This window comes from Cetorhinus maximus, chromosome 1 (genome assembly GCF_964194155.1).
Source record: "Cetorhinus maximus chromosome 1, sCetMax3.hap1.1, whole genome shotgun sequence".
Taxonomy (NCBI): Eukaryota; Metazoa; Chordata; class Chondrichthyes; order Lamniformes; family Cetorhinidae; genus Cetorhinus; species Cetorhinus maximus.
The window spans coordinates 217795734-217813621 of record NC_135879.1 but is presented as its reverse complement, the minus strand read 5'-3'; the positions used below and the strand labels follow the sequence as shown (position 1 = coordinate 217813621).

The 17888-nt window shown below is 42.9% G+C and overlaps 1 protein-coding gene across 3 annotated transcripts in view; it reads right to left on the bottom strand.

Annotated features, from left to right (window-relative positions):
* Window positions 1-1266: 1266 nt before the first annotated feature.
* tmem129 (transmembrane protein 129, E3 ubiquitin protein ligase) overlaps window positions 1267-17888 on the bottom strand; it is a 35138-nt gene continuing 18516 nt past the window's right edge. For 2 of the 3 annotated variants that reach the window (XM_078553269.1, XM_078553259.1), the window contains exon 4: window positions 1267-3872. In XM_078553269.1, coding sequence (XP_078409395.1) covers window positions 3624-3872 — 249 coding nt within the window. In that variant the 3' untranslated portion in view covers window positions 1267-3623. The remainder of the gene's footprint in view (window positions 3873-17888) is intronic. The other variant, XM_078553278.1, reaches the window with a different exon arrangement.

Below are 17888 nucleotides of genomic sequence, written 5' to 3'. Positions count from 1 at the left end.
AACCTTCAGATACAGAAGCAAGAGTGCTACACACTGAGCCACAGCTGACACCATCTGAGGCTTTTCAGTGATAAAACCTCAAGCTGTTCATGACATCATAAAAACTTAGGGCTAACGATGATTTAAACTCACTTATTGGAAATTTGTAAACCATCAATGAGTTTATCTACGACAAATTGAATGAGATGCACACATCAACACATTGACAGAATTCAGAGATGCCTGTACTTCGGAAACTTGCTTCCCAGAGCCACCTAGTTGCAAACCTATAGCTACATCATGACATTGTGGTTGCTGAATCCTCTTTTTACTGCCAACAGGTATCAGAAATCATTTTGAGAGTCAATATGGTATGAATCTCCAGGATAGAATACTTTATGTCAATAAATACTAGTACAGAAAAATAAAGAGGATGGCTTCAAAATACAATTCCATCTTAAAAACCAGTTACTTAAAGTTGCTTTCAAAAAGGCAAGGACCATTTTCACTTTCTCCAAATTTTGTTCCCTCGTGATACACAGATGCTGTTCCAAAGATGCTTGCAGTCTTCTGTATACTTCTCAAATGCAGGCATACCGAATATTGAACCACAGCAAGAGGAAGGGACAGGTGGAGGGACAGGTAGTATTGAGGAGGCGGGGAGGCTGCAGAAGGATTTGGACAGGTTAGGAGAATGGGCAAAAAAGTGGCAGATGGAATACAACGTGGGGAAGTGTGAGGTCATGCACTTTGGTAGGAAGAATAGAGGCATAGACTATTTTCTAAATGGGGAGAGAATTCAGAAATCTGGAGTGCAAAGGGACTTGGGAGTCCTAGTCCAGGATTCTCTTAAGGTTAACTTGCAGGTTGAGTCGGTAGTTAGGAAGGCAAATGCAATGTTGGCATTTATTTTGAGAGGACTAGAATATAAAAGCAGGGATGTGCTGCTGAGGCTTTATAAGGCTCTGGTCAGACCACATTTAGAATATTGTGAGCAATTTTGGGCCCCATATCTCAGGAAGGATGTGCTGGCCCTGGAGACGGTCCAGAGGAGGTTCACGAGAGCGATCCCAGGAATGAAAGGCTTAACATATGAGGAATGTTTGAGGACTCTGGGTCTATACTCGATGTAGTTTAGAAGGATGAGGGGGGATCTGATTGAAACTTACAGAATACCGAAAGGCCTGGATAGAGTGGACGTGGGGAAGATGTTTCCATTAGTAGGAGAGACTAGGACCCAAGGGCACAGCCTCAGAGTAAAGGGAAGACCTTTTAGAACAGAGATGAGGAGAAGCTTCTTTAGCCAGAGAGTGGTGAATCTATGGAATTCATTGCCACAGAAGGCTGTGGAGGCCAGGTCCTTCAGTGTATTTAAGACCGAGATAGATAGGTTCTTGATTGGTAAGGGGATCAAAGGTTACAGGGAGAAGGCAGGAGAATGGGATTGAGAAACTTATCAGCCATGATTGAATGGCGGAGCAGACTCTATGGGCCGAATGGCCTAATTTCTGCTCCTATGTCTTATGGTCTTATCACGACTGTCTTTTCTACCCCTCCTCCAATTCCGAGGATTTTGAGCCAATTTTAACACTGCCTGTCTGAATGAGATAGCAAAAACCAGGAAAGAAGAGTCAATATAAGTTCCTAGAGAAAACTGCGAAAAGATCACTAATGTTCCAAATTAGGTTTGTTTTAAATCTTAAAAAGGAGCACATGCTGCTTAAAATATTATCAAATGGAATTGGTGATATGGGCGTTATGGCAGAATATTTTAGTACCAAACTTCTGCTAAATTTTAGGAACATGGAAACAGGAAGAGGGCATTTAGCTACCTGAGCCTGTTCCATCATTCAATGAGATCATGGCGAGCTGCAACATAACTCCACACACCCACCTTTGCCAGATCTCACATTACTTTTGGCAAAAAAAACTAGCAATTTCAGATTTAAAATTAACATAGGAACATAGCATTTAAGAGCATATCATTTGGCCCTTTGAGCCTGTTCCACCATTTAATAAGCTCATGGTTGATCTGGTTGTGGTCTCAACTTCACTTTCCTGTCTGACCCCATAATAACCCTTGATTCCCTTGTCTATCAAAAATCTAACTCTGCCCTGAATAAATTCAACGACAAAGCCTCCACTGCTTTCCAGGGAAGAGACATCCACATACTAACAACCCTCGCAGAGAAAAATAATTCTCATCTCCATTCTAAAAGAGAGACCTCTTATTCTGAGACTGTCTCTCCTAGTTCTAGTGTCCCCCACTATATACCCCATCAAGTCCTCTCAGGATCTTATATGTTTCAATAAGATCACCTGATTTTTCTAAACTCCAATGGGTATAGGTTCAACCTGTTCAACCTTTCTTCGTAAGAGAAGCCCTTCATCCCAGGGATGAGTCGAGTGAACCTTCTCTATCTGGCATGAACTGCTATTTGCAGAAAGAGTTTCAAACTTCTGCCGCCCTTAGTGTGTAGAAGCATTTCCTAACTTCACTGCTGTAAGGCCTGGCTAACTTATAGGCTTTGCCCTTAGGCCAAGGCTCCCTTTGTGCAGATCAGGGCAATGTGATGTTCTTCTTCAGAATTATCCCAAAAGAATTTGCCCTGTGCCACTTCCAGCCTCTTAGTATTTATTTAAGTTCAACATTATGTATAGTCTTTACTGTTAAACAAAAAATGGACAGACCACTCCAATTGCCTTTCCTCCAGCAATGTTGTGGAAGCACCATCAGATGGACTGCAGCAGTTCAAGGAGAAGGGCCACCACCACCACCACCATCTTTTCAGGGTGAGAAATTCAGCCCTGCTAGTCCCTCCAGCACCAACAAAAAAAACATGCAACTGAAGAACACTATGTGTTTGCAGCACTAGTAGTATTTGCATGGGAAATGGGGGAAAAAATCTCACACTTTGGAAACCAGCAGTTTGCAGAACAAGTTCATAAAGGAGATAGCAATTAGCACTGCACATTAGAATGGATCTAATTGAAGAGAAATGAAACCTTATCTCTAGCATAGATGACATGACAATGTCATCCAAAACTATAATAGGCAGTCCTAGCAGTGATCATATAGAAAAGATTACTCGCGGTTGGAGATATAAAAAATATTGAGAATCACATCTGCAGTATAAAGCAAAAGACCCTTGAGAAATATAAAAAATATATAACTCTGAAGTTCTGAAGTGTTTCAAACTATTCAATGCAATTAGTGAAGCCAAGACTCAACCCACGGTAATCTAGAAGTACAAGCCTTGAAACGATCTGAAGGTTTGAGTTCCAGGCAACTCTGCATCTTTGTTCCTGTTGCAAAAGTCATCTGTTCTTAACCTGCTCATTAGATGGAGCAATACCAAGATGCCAGGTTCCACCTTGTGGTGGACACGAGAATAAGAAAGGGGAAAGCAACTTCTCACTGGAAGTCGTCATTATTAGTGATGCAAGAATTTAAAAAAAGAAAATTAGTGAAAACTGCAGGGACATTTGAGGTGGCCTGAAGACATTTGATTTAGCTTCCAGAAAGAAAATCAGCTGGGGCTACAGCAAGAACATGTAAGATGCCAGAAATGAAATCTTGCTCGTCGATAGACAACTTGGATCTTATGTCAAAGATTAAGTCCCACTTTGATTTCAGATTCCCTTTAGCATACAATGGAGACATCAAGAATGCAGAACTTCGACCGACAGGTAGGGCAGGGTACCCGATTGGATAGCCATGTTTCTGGATGTTGCTGATCTTGGCGGCTGGCAAACCACTTCCCCATACAGGTCAGGCACCACATGGGACGACAGTAACACTGCTGACATTCACCCTCATTTGGCTCCCGACAGACTTTAATGAGTTTGATGTTAGCGGCTATCTGCATGCAGCCAATGCACGGCTCCAGTTCCTGTTTCAAAGGAGCATTTAACAATTAGAAGTTGTCTGTCAATATCCCAACAGCACATGAGGATTTAATGAGATTACCCACTTGTTTTTAAAATTAAGGTTCAAGGTAATGCACACAATGATTTGTTCTCGACATCACTTTTCCAATAAAAATAGTAACCCAACTCCTGCACCACTTGTGTAATTTTGGCAAGTTCATGTTACATCCACTTTAGCTCAATCACTGCCATGTACAATATCACATCCATTTTTATTCTATCCTTTGCCTTATACAATTTGACATCTCATCATAGCACCTTTCATGGCCCCATGGAGTCTCAAAGCGCTTTGCAGCCAATGAATTACTTTGAAGTGGACACTGCAGGAATTTAGGAAACCCTGCTGTCATTTTATTCACAGCAAAGTCTCAGAAACAGTACTGTGATAATTATCAGATAAACTGTTATTAGGGGCTCTAACTTCCTCGGCAATAGCGTCGGATTGGCACTCTGTGCCCAATTACCAGCATGGATTTTCTTCTGTGCCTTTCTCCCCCGCCCCAGGCCGGGCGCAATCCAGGCAGCACAGCAGTCTCTGAAACTCAGTGTCGCAGTCCAGCTTCATCGGATTGAAGGAGGGCATGCCCCCAATTTACAGCACTAGCTGCCGTAAACAAGATAAGCCTAAAAGTCCCATTGAAATACACATACCAGGGAGAAAGGTAAGTCTCCAAGGTATGTGCATAGGATTTTGGGTTTGGAGTTCGGGGGACCTTGTGGTGGAGAGGAGTGGGACCTTGGTGGGTTGAGTTGGGTCGGGAAGTGGGGTCAGATTTGAGGGTGGGGGTAGAGGGGGGATCCAGTTAGTTGGGGGAGCCCCGTGGGGGGTCAGTCTGGGTCTTTACAATTAGTTACCCTGAACTTAGAGGAGGTTTTAATTCTTCATATTTTTTTGGGCAACTATTTGTGTAACGCAGTCGGAACCATCCGATGTTTGCGATTTAAAATCACATTTTCAGATGGTTCCCAGCACAGGGCAATTGCCCAGCCCAGAGGAAGTTTGCACTTCTAGGCAACTGCAATGCAAACCCCAAGCTGTGAACCTCGAAAGGGGGTTGCCCAGCACATCTTTGAGGGACCCCCAAATCTGACTTTGGGGAGCTCAGAAGTTACAGCCCGAGGCAATCGTTGAAGACGAGTTTTAGCCAGGACACTACGGAGAGCTCTCCTGCTCCATTTTGAAAGGTTCCATGGGATCCTTCACCTTGAAAGGGAGGTGCCGTTTGATACGATCTGCCTGTCGTTGAGACGTATGGGTTATGTACCTAACATCACAGTGACACTGAAATTCATATACTACATTACTCATTTGTGTGGCAGACAGAACATCTTTTTGGCTTGGCAAATCCATTTTTGGTTCCTTATTCGTTGACTAATTATATCTCATTTGCTGGCCCAGATTCTCAAAAATCTAAATCCTTCTCAATGGTTTTGGAGTGCTGAAGAGTGACTGAAAGATCTACGTGTGATTGTAGACTAACCATTGATCATGGCCAGTCAGTACATAGTAGCAGTTAGCGAGTCAAACAGTACGCAGAGCTACATTGCCAAGCCAATAATCTAATCCTGAGGCAATCATGCTAACAGTGTACTGCCCCATCCCAAATCCTGCATTCAAGTGAAACATCAAAGCCCTATGAATAGTGCAGGTTTGTTTGATAAGACAGATCCCTGGTATCATGAATGTAAGTTATGAGGAAGGAATCTGGGATTCATAAAGGCTGAAGAATTCAAGAACCAAGGAATCTAGGATTCCTTCCTTGGTTCTTGGGTTCTTCAGCCTTTATGAACACTCGCAGCATAAAATGGAACAGCATATGAGCCCAGAATTTAGTGGCTCATATCCTGTTAGACATTTTTCCCCTTTCCCTTGACCTCAAGAATATTTTTGCTCCACAAATCGCTCGAAGGGTGGACTGAAACTGGGGGTAATGAGGGATCTGGGACCTTGCTGTAGAACAGGACCAATAATCTATTTCCTTATCGAAGGGTTGATAAATAAAAAACGAATGTCAAGAGGAAATAGTTTGAATTAAGAGTTATATTAAGTGAAGATACAGAAAGAGAGAGAGGAAAAGAAAGACTAGATTGAGAGAAAAGGAGACTATTTTCTTAAAAATTATACATCCTCTTTGGACAATTTACCAACTGCAGGAATAAGACTCCAGTTTAAATTTCTAGGTTGAAGAAATAGAGTGAAATGCAGGAACATAAATCTCATCATTGAAAGGGTCCTTACACTATTAAGCACCAGCCCTAACATTCTACATCGAGTTTAATGGGTGCACAAATTTAGCATTTTCTTGAAAATCATGGGGAGGTCAACAGTGAGCTGTTTTGGCAAGGCCAACGGCGAGGCATTGAAAAGCAATTAATGATGATTCACAATTTATGTGGTATCTCTTCCTTGCCACAAACTGTTGCACAATTTGCAATCTAATAATGGATTTGTGCATTAAACTCTCCATTATTTTGCCAGCAAGATCTGGCTCATTAACATTGAGCATTATTTCATGTTCACTACTGCTGAAAGACAAAATGACTATGTGCAAACTAGACAAAGGAAAGTTCAGTACTAATGGCAGTAAAAGTTTCTCAAAGGGGGTTTAATATCTAGAACAGTCTTCCAGGTGGAGACACAAGCTTGGGAATCATAGGAACATAGAAGGCGGCCATTCAGCCCATTGAGCCTGCTCCACTATTCAATAGGATCGTGGCTGATCGAACACTTCAATGCCTTTTACCCACATTATCCCCATAACCCTTTACGTTATTGTCATGAATCCCTCTTTCAAACGTTAATGTTTCTTTGGCTTTAATGATGCTTTGCAACAAAATTTGGTTTCTTTTTGAACATCTCTGGGGACTGGGGGTGAAGTTGGGGGAATTGGAGCCTTTTCTCCATTTCTATGTTGGGTCACTATGCAGGTGGGAATGTCAGAACTAGCGTGGACTATTTCTATCCTGTAGTTGCTAGATTACTCATTATCCATTGGTGTAAAGTCTAATTTCCCAATGGAAAACTGTAATAAATTCAATTTTGTAATGCTTTTATTTTGTATTTAAAGCAACTTGTCCTGCATGTGGCCAGACTCCAGTTTGATATTGTAGACATCTGAAATTACTTGCTATTGAAATATAAATTTTTAATATTTCCAGTTTTTTTTTGTAAATCCGCAGCTGTACAATAAAACTTGGATTGCCTATTTATTAGCCTGTGGCTGTTCTATTTACATTTTGAAATATTGATTCATGGCTTCAAATCATGACTTCACTGGGCAATCATGTATATATAAAATCTGATCAGTTTGAAATGGAGAAACATCCAGAAAAACAAGCTGAATATATAATATTATGAATGTAAAGGTAGTACTAGAAAAATCTCTCATTGACCATGTCTGATTTGATTTGATGCATTTGTTTCTAGGTGAGTAGGACACAAAGAAAAGGGAGGGTGTAAGTTGTAAATTGCGTTACTTAATGAAACTCTTAATTGCATAACTGCAGATTATTGTACCACGGTCAACATTTTGCACTGGAGTGCTGCTTTGGGCTGCAGTAGAGTGCTTAAGTTGGAGTTTGGTGACTGAGGGAATTTAAGGGTTAATTTCTATCTAAAGTCTAGTCTTTCTTTAATTTAGTAATTAACTAAAAGTTGCTGTTTGGGTTGGGAGAAGGTGAGTTTTAGGCCAGCTTTAAAACAGGGTTTATACAGGCTCCGCTTGCAGCTACAACTAGTTAATTAGATAACTGGCTTAAACAGGTTTTCAGAGGCTAGATTCAGAGAGTATAAAAACAGGCCATTGCACAGTGCTGTCTTTGTCTGCACTGGAGTGCTGCTTTGGGCCGCAGTAGAGTGCTTAAGTTGGAGTTTGGTGACTGAGGTAATTTAAGGGAACGAGGTGATCCTTTGAGTACCATAAGTACAGTTGGGTAAGTATTTACTACTTTTATCATTTATCTTTTTTAAGCTCTTATTTTGTGTTTCATCGTTTATGGGCTATATTCTGTAACAACGAGGAGCAGTAATTGATATTATTTGATATTAGGTATCTTCCAGAAGGTTTAATTTAAAGGGGTAAGTCATGGCACGAGAGCTCAAAGCCGTGGTGTGCTCCTCCTGCTCCGGAAAGCCGGAGTGCCCGGGGCCAGCATCTGTGCGGCAAGTGTCTCCAGCTGCAGCTCCTAGAAACCCGGATTTTAGAGCTGGAGCGGTGGCTGGGGAAACTGTGGAGCATCCACAAGGTGGAGAGTATCGTGGATAGCACGTATAGAGTGATCACACCGCAGGCTAAGAGTCCACAGGCAGGAAGGGAATAGGTGACTACTAGGCAGTGCGAGAGTACTAGGCAGGCAGTGCAGGAATCTCCTGTGGCTATTCCCCTACAAAACAGATATGCCGCTTTGGATGCTGTTGGGGAGGGAATGGCCTCTCAGGGGAAAGCAGCAACAGCCAAATTCGTCACACCACGGTTGCCTCTGCTGCACAGGGGAGGAGTAAAGAGTGTGGGAATGCAATAGTTATAGGGGATTCAATTGTAAGGGGAATAGATAGGCGTTTCTGTGGCCGCAAACGAGACTCCAGGATGGTATGTTGCCTCCCTGGTGCTAGGGTCAAGGATGTCTCAGAGCGGCTACGGGACATTCTGAAGGGGGGATGTGGGGGGTGAACAGCCAGTAGCCGTGGTACACATTGGTACAAATGACGTAGGTAAAAAAAAAAAAAGGATGAAGTCCTAAAAGCAAAATATAGGGAGTTAGGAAGTAAGTTGAAAAGTAGGACCTCAAAGGTAGTGATTTCAGGGTAGCTACCAGCGCCACGTGCTAGTCAGAGTAGAAAAAGCAGGATATATCAGATGAATACGTGGCTGAAGAGATAGGGAGAGGGTTTCAGATTCCTGGGACATTGGGACCGGTTCTGGGGGAGGCGGGACCAGGACAAACTGGACGGGTTACATCTAGGCAGGACCGGGACGGATGTCCTAGGGGGAATATTTGCTAGAGTGGTTGGGGAGGGTTTAAACTAAAATGGCAGGGGGATGAGAACCTATGCAAGGAGTCAGAGGAGGGGGAATCAAGGACAAGAACAAAAAACAGAAAGGGGAATGAGAAAAGTGATAGGCAGAGAAATCAAGGGCAAGAATCAAACAGGGCCTCAGTGAAAAATAGTGGGAATGGGACAAGTGATGTTAAAAAGACAAGCCTTAAAGCTTTGTGTCTTAATGCGAGGAGCATTCGCAATAAAGTGGATGAATTAACCACACAATTAGATGTAAAAATAGATGTAAACAGGTATGATATAGTCGGGATTACGGAGACATGGCTACAGAGTGACCAGGGATGGGAACTGAACATCCAGGGGTATTTAGTATTTAGGAAGGACAGACAAAAAGGAAAAGGCGGTGGAGTTGCATTGCTGATTAAAGAGGAAATTAACGTAAGAGTGAGGAAAGATATTAGCTCAGACGATGTGGAATCTGTATGGGTAGAGCTGAGAAACACTAAGGGGCAAAAAACGTTAGTGGGGGTTTAAAAAGACCCCCAAACTGGAGTGGTGATGTTGGGAATGGCATTAAACAGGATATTAGAGACACATGCAATAAAGGAACATCTGTAATTATGGGTGACTTTAATCTGTATATAGATTGGGCAAATCAAATTAGTAAAAGTACTGTAAAGGAGGAAGTCCTGGAGTATATACGGATTGGTTTTCTGGACCTATACGTTGAGGAACCAATGAGAGAACAGGCCATCCTAGACTGGGTATTGTGTAATGAGAAAGGAATAATTGGCAATCTAGTTGTGCGAGGCCCCTTGGGGATGAGCAACCATATGATGATAGAATTCTTCAACAAGATGGAAACTGACGTAGTTGATTCTGAAACTAGGGTACTGAATCTTAATAAAATAAACTACAATGGTATGAGGCGCGAGTTGGCTATGATGGATTGGGAAACATTACTTAAAGGGATGACAGTGGATAGGCAATAGCAAACGTTCAAAGAGAGCATGGGTGAACTGCAACAATTATTTATTCCTGTCTGGAGCAAAAGCAAAATACGAAAGGTGGCCAAACCATGGCTTACAAGGGAAATTAGAGATAGTATTAGTTCCAAGGAAGAGGCATACAAATTGGCCAGAAAAAAAACAACAGACCTGAGGATTGAGAGCAATACATACTTTGGTTCTGTCTTCACAAAGGAGGACACAAATAGCATACCAGAAATGTTGGGGAACACAGGGTTTAGTGAGAGGGAGGAACTGAAAGAAATCAGTATTAGTAGGGAAATGGTGTTGGAGAAATTGATGGGATTGAAGGCCGATAAATCCCCAGGGCCTGAACCTACATCCCAGAGTACTTAAGGAAGTGGCTCTAGAAATAGTGGATGCATTGGTGGTCATCTTCTGAGTTCTTTGGACTCAGGAACAGTTCCTACAGATTGGAGGGTAGCTAATGTAACCCCACTATTTAAAAAGGGAGGTAGAGAGGAAACAGGGAATTATACACCAATCAGCCTGACGTCGGTAGTGGGAAAATGCTAGAATCCATTATAAAAGATTTAATAGCTGAGCACTTGGAAAATAGTAGCAGAATCGGACAGAGTCAGCATGGATTTACGAAAGGGAAATTATGCTTGACAAATCTACTAGAATTTTTCAAGGATGTAACTAGTAGAGTTGATGAGGGGGGTCAGTGGTTGTGGTTTATTTGGACTTTCAGAAGGCTTTCGACAAAGTCCCACATAAAAGATTAGCGTGTAAAATTAATGCACATGAGATTAGGGGTAGTGTATTGAGATGGACATAAAACTGGTTGGCAGACAGGAAACAAAGAATAGGAATAAACGGGTCTTTTTCCGAATGGCAGACTGTGACTAGTGGGGTACTGTAGGGATCGGTATTGGGACCTCAGCTATTCACAATATATATTAATGATTTAGATGAGGGAATTAAATGTAATATCTCCAAATTTGCAGATGACACAAAGCTGGGTGGGAGGGTGAGCTGTGAAGAGGATGCAGAGATGCTTCAGTGTGATTTGGACAAGCTGACTGAGTGGGCAAATGCTTGGCAGATGCAGTATAATGTGGATAAACGTGAGGTTATCCACTTTGGTAGCCAGAACAGGAAGGCAGATTATCTGAATGGCTATAAATTGAGAGGGGGAAATGTGCAACGAGACCTGGGTGTCCTCGTACACCAGTCGCATGCAGGTGCAGCAGGCAGTAAAGAAGGCAAATGGTATGTTGGCCTTCATAGCCAGAGGATTAGAGTACAGGAACAGGGATGTCTTGCTGCAATTATACAGGGCCTTGGTGAGACCACACCTGGAATATTGTGTGCAGTTTTGGTCTCCTTATCTGAGAAAGGATGTTCTTGCTATAGAGGGAGTTCAGGGAAGGTTTACCAGACTAATTCCTGGGATGGTGGGACTGACATATGAGGAGAGATTGAGTCGGTTAGGATTATATTCACTGGAGTTCAGAAGAATGAGGGGGGGAGCTCATAGAAACCTATAAAATTCTAACAGGACTAGACAGGGTAGATGCAGAAAGAGTGTTCCCGATGGTGGGGGAGTCCAGAACCAGGGGTCACAGTTTGAAGATACGGGGTAGACCATTTAGGGTTGAGATGAGGAGAAATTTCTTCACCCAGAGAGTGGTGAACCTGTGGAATTCGCTACCACAGAAAGTAGTTGAGGCCAAAACATTGTATGTTTTCAAGAAGGAGTTAGATATAGCTTTTGGGGTGAAAGGGATCAAAGGATATGGGGAGAAAGTGGGAGCGGGCTATTGATTTGGATGATCATAGTGAATGGCGGAGCAGGCTCAAAGGGCCGAATGGCCTACTCCTGCTCCTATTTTCTATGTTTCAGCATACAAATATACCATAGAGAAATATGTGTAGGGTATTAAATATGTTAAAATATTTTCTAGAAATCTTGCATATAGGTGGTTATTCATATATGCCATTGTAAATGAAGCACCAAGAAACAATTAATTACTTTATAAGTAAATACAAAATCAGGTGTACAGAAAAATCAAAATGAGTCAAGAAGGTGCATGATGGGCAAAAGGAAGTCATTGACAGAACTTCCATTATGGATGGCACTGTGTTTTTTATTTTTAATGCCCACTGGAACAGGTGGAATATTAATTCATGACTCATGAAGAACATCTTCAATGCAGAACTTCCTTTGAAACTTCATTGGGATATAAACCTGGCTATTTGCTCCAGTGCTGAAAAGGGCCCTGTGGCACAAGATGCAGAACTGATGAAAAGGCCATTTGGCCCAAGTAAGTTGTCCATCCTGCCTTCCATCAATATTTTCAGGTGTTTTTGCTAGCAATATCTAGTTCTTAGGAACCCATTTCATGTAATTTTTTATTTCAGTGCTCTTGCCTAGTCACTTTTTCCAGCTTGCCCTCTGTATTCTAGCATTAATTAGGAATTCAACATGTCCTATTTTTCAAAAACATTGGCTTAATTTGCATTAATTTTAACCCTTTATGATATTATTACTCAGATATCTATCAATCTCTATTTTAAACTTACTCAATAACTGAGCTTCCTTGGCCCTCTGGGGTAGAGAATTCCAAAGATTCACAACCCTCTGAGTAAAGAAATTTCTCCTCACCTCGGTCCTAAGTGGCTTCCCCCTCATTTTGAAATTGTGTCCCCTGTTCTAGACTCCCCAACCAGCGGAAATATCTTACCTGCATCTACCCTGTCTATCTCTAAGTATTTTGTAGGTTTCAATGAGATCACCTCTCATTCTTCGAAACTCTAGAGAATACAGGCCCTGTTTGCCTAATCTCTCATCATAAGATGGTCCTGCCATCCCCGGAACAAGTCTGGTGAACCTTTGTTACACTCCCTCTATTGCAATAATATCCTTTCTGAGGTAAGGGGACCAAAACTGCACACAGTACTCCAAGTGCGATCTAACCATGTTTCTATATAATTGAAGCAAGACTTCACTGCTCCTGTACTCAAATCCTCCTGCGATAAAGGCTAACATTCCATTAGCCTTCCTAATAGCTTGCTGCACCTGCATGTTAGCCTTCAGTGACTTATGGACAAGGACACCCTGGTCCCTTTGTCCAACTACACTTTCTCATCTCTTACCATTTAGGAAATACTCCGCACATCTGTTCCTTCTACCAAAGTGGATAACCTCATTTTTTACCAAATTATATTCCATCTGCCATGTTCTTGCCCACTCACTAAGTCTGTCCAAATGCTCCTGTAGCCACTTTACATCTTCCTCAACACATTCCCGCCTAGCTTTGTATCATCCGCGAACTGGGAAATATTACATTTGGTCCCCACATTCAAATCATTGATATATATTGTGAACTGATCCTTGGGGTCCCTCACTAGTCACAGCCTGCCAGCATGAACATAAACCGTTTATTCCCACTTTCGGTTTTCTGCCTGTTAGCCAATCCTTAACCCCTGCCAGTATATTGCCTCCTGGCCCATGTGCTTTTATTTTGCTAATCAACCCCCTGTTGGGGACTTTATCAAAAGCCTTCTGAAAATTCAAGTATACTACACCCATCGACTCTCCTTTATCAATTTGTTAGTAACATCCTCAAGAAACTCCAACAAGTTGTACGGCTAACAGGTCTGGAGTTCCCTGTTTTCTCTCTCCCTCCCTTATTAAATAGTGGGGTGACATTTGCTACCTTCCAATCTTCAGGAACCATTCCAGAATCTATAGAATTTTGGAAAATGATCATCAATGCATCCACTATCTCTATAGCAACTTCTTTCAACATTCTGGGATGCAGAATATCAGGTCCCAGGGACTTATCAACTTTCAGTCCCATTAATTTCTCCAATACAACCTTCTTACCTATACCAATTTCCTTCAACTCCTCATTCTCCATAGCTCCTTGGATCTCTAAATCTGGGAGATTTCCTGTATCTTCCTCAGTGAAAACAGACACAGAGTAATAAGTTAGCGTCTCTGCCATTTCTCTATTCCCCATTATGAATTCTCCTGACTCTGCCTGCAATGGGCCCACATTTGTCCTTTTTCCTTTTTACATACCTATAGAAGCTTTTACAGTCCATTTTTATGTTTTTTGCTAGATTACATTCATATTCTATTCTCCCTTTCTTTATCAGTTTCTTGGTCCTCCTTTGCTGTATTCTAAAAACCTCCCAATCCTCAGGTTTACGACTACTATTGGCAACTTTATAAGCCATTTCTTTTAGTCGTTTACAATCCTTAACTTCCTCTGTCAGCCACAGTTGACTGACTTTTTTGGGTTTTTGCACCTTGAAGGAATGTATAGGTGCTGTAAGCTATGTAACAGTTCTTTGAAGACTACCCATTGACTATGTACAGTCATACCCTATAATGTATTTTCCCAATCCACCTCAGCCAATTTGTCCCTCATGTCTTTATAATTTCCTTTATTCAACTTTGACACCCTTGCTTCAGAATGAACTACCTCACTTTCAAACATTCTATCATATTGTGGTCACTCATCCCTAAAGGTTCTTTTACAAGATTATTAATTAGCCTTTTTTCATTACATAATACTAGATCTAAAATAGCCTGTTCTCTAGTTGGCTCAACATACTGCTCTAGAAAACCATTCCTAACACACTCCAGAAACTTGTCTCCCATAGCATTAGTGCTCAATTGGTTTAGCCAGACTATATGCAGTTTGAAGTCACCCATGATTACTGTATTGCCCATGCTACATGCTTCTCTCATCTCCTGATTAATATCATGCCCCACATTACCATGACTATTTGGTGGCCTAGAAACAAATCCAACCAAAGTACGCTGCCCTTTGCTGTTTCTTAGCCCCACCCAAACGGATGCCACACATTGTTCTTCCGATCTGAGATCCTCCCTTACTAATGCACTGATCCCATTACTTATTACCAGCGCAACTTCACCTCATTTGCCTTCTTGTCTGTCCTTTCTAAACGTCGAATATCCTTGAATATTCAGTTCCCAGTCTTGGTCACCATGCAGTCACGTTTCCATAATGGCAATTATATCATACCCATTTACCTCTGTTTGTGCCTTTAGATCATCTATCTTACTGCGAATGCTGCACGCATTCAGGTAGAATGCCTTTAACTTTGTCTTTTCAACATCATTCTGCATTCTGGGGAAGCAATGGCGTAGTGGTATTGTCGCTGCACAAGTAATCCAGAGACCTAGGTTAATGCTCAGGGACCCGGGTTTGAATCCCACCACGGCAGATGGTGGAATTTGAATTCAATAAAAATCTGGAATTAAAAGTCTAATGATGACCATGGAACCATTGTCAATTGTTGTAAAAATCCATCTGGTTCACTAATGTTCTTTAGGGAAAGAAATGTGTCCTGGTCTAGCCTACATATGATTCCAGACCCACAGCAATGTGGCTGACTCTTACAGTCAGTGGCCTAACAAGCCACTACAAAATCACAAAAAAGGAATGAAACGAGATGGACCACCTGGCATCGACCTAGGCACCAGAAATAACAGCGGCAATCTCAGCCCTGCTGACCCTGCAAAGTCCTCCTTACTGACATCTGGGGGCAGGTGCCAAAATTGGGAGAGCTGTCTCACAGACTAGTCAAGCAATAGCCTGACATAGTCATCCTCACGGAATCATACCTTACAGATAATGTCCCAGACACCACCATCATTATCCCTGGTATGTCCTGTCCCACTAGCAGGACAGACCCAGCAGAGGTGGCGGCGCAGTGGTATACAGTCAGGAGGGAGTTGCCCTGGGAGTCCTCAACATTGGCTCCGGACCCCATGAGGTCTCATGGCATCAGGTCAAACATGGGCAAGGAAACCTCTTGCTGATTACCATGTACCGCCCTCCCCGAGCTGATGAATCAGTGCTCCTCCATGTTGAACACCACTTCGAGGAAGCACTGAGGATGGCAAGGGCGTACAATGTATTCTGGCTGAGGGGACTTCAACGTCCATCACCAAGAGTGGCTCGGTAGCACCACTACTGACCGAGCTGGCTGAGTCCTAAATGACATAGCTGCTAGACTGGGTCTGCAGCAGGTGGTGAGGGAACCAACAAGAGCAAAAAAATATAATTGATCTCATCCTCACCAACCTGCCTGCCGCAGATGCATCTGTCCATGACAGTATCAGTAGGAGTGACCACCGCATAGTCACTGTGGAGACGACGTCCGGCCTTCACATTGAGGATACCCTCCATCGTGTTGTGTGGCATTACCACCGTGCTAAATGGGATAGATTTCGAACAGATCTAGCAACTCAAGAATGGATACCCATGAGGCGCTGTGGGCCATCAGCAGCAGCAGATCCTCGGTACTTCTCAGGGTCCTACCATTCATCATGTATGCCCGTGCATTGTTTGTCCATTCGTGAATGGTGGTGGGCAATTAAACAACTCACTGGAGGAGGAGGCTCCACAAACATCCCCATCCTCAATGATGGAGAAGCCCAGCACATCAGTGCAAAAGATAAGACTGAAGCATTTGCTGCAATCTTCAACCAGAAGTGCTGGATGATCCATCTCCGCCTCCTCTGGAGATCCCCAGCATCATAGATGCCAGTCTTCAGCCACTTCGATTCGCTCCATGTGATATTAAGAAATGGCTGAAGGCACTGGACACTGCAAAGGCTATGGGCCTGACACTATTCCGGCAATAGTATTGAATACTTGTGCTCCAGAACTTGCCGCACCCCTAGCCAAGCTGTTTCAGTACAGCTACAACATTGCCATCTACCCAGCTGTGTGGAAAATTGCCCAGGTATGTCTGTACACAAAATGCAGGACAAATGCAGCACAACAGTGAGGAGGATAGCCTTAGATTATAGGAGGACATAGGTGGGCTGATCAGTGGCAAATGGAATTTAATCTGGATAAGTGTGAGGTGATGCACTTGGGCAGGACAAACAAGGCACGGAAGTACACGATTAATGGTAGGACCCTGGGAAATACCGAGGATCAGAGGGACCTTGGTGTACATGTCCACCAGTCCCTTAAGGTAGCGGGGACAGGTAGATCAGTTGGTTAAGAAGGCATATGGGATACTCGCCTTTATTAGCCGAGGAATAGAATATAAGAGCAGGGAGGTTATGCTGGAAATGTATGAAACGCTGGTTAGGCCACAGCTAGAGTATTGCATGCAGTTCTGGAATCTGCATTATGGGAAGGATGTGATTGCACTAGAGAGAGTGCGGAGGAGATTTACCAGGATGTTGCCTGGGCTGGAGAGTTTTAGTTATGAGGAGAGATTGGATAGGCTGGGGTTATTTTCCCTGGAGCAGAGGAGATTGAGGGGGGACATGATTGAGGTGTATAAAATTATGAGGGGCATAGATAGGGTAGACAGGAAGGAACTTTTCCCCTGGGTGGAGGGATCAATAACCAGGGGGCATAGATTTAAGGTAGGGGGCAGGAGGTTTAGAGGGGATGTGAGGAAGAGTTTTTGCACCGAGAGGGTGGTGGGAATCTGGAACTCACTGCCTGAAAGGGTGGTAGAGGCAGACACCCTCAAAATATTTAAGAAATATTTGGATGTGCACTTGCAATGCCATGGCATACAAGGCTATGGGCCTCCTGCTAGGAAATGGTATTAGAATAGTTAGAAACTTGTTTGACCAGCGCAGACTCGATAGGCCGAAAGGCCTTTTTTCTGTGCTGTAGACCTCTTTGGCTAAATCCAACCCCATCAGTCTTCTCTCCATCAGTAAAGTAATGGAAGGGGTCATCAACAGTGCTATCAAGCATCACTTGCTTAGCAATAACCTGCTCACTGATGCTCAGTTTGGGTTCCGCCAGGGCTGCTCAGCTCCTGAACTCATTACAGCCTTGGTTTAAACATGGGCAAAAGAGTTGAACTCCAGAGGTGAGGTGAGAATGAATGCCCTGGACATCAAGGCCACATTTGACAGTGTGGCATCAAGGAGCCTGAGAAAAACTGGAGTCAATGGGAAACAGGGGGAAAACCCCCTGCTGGTTGGA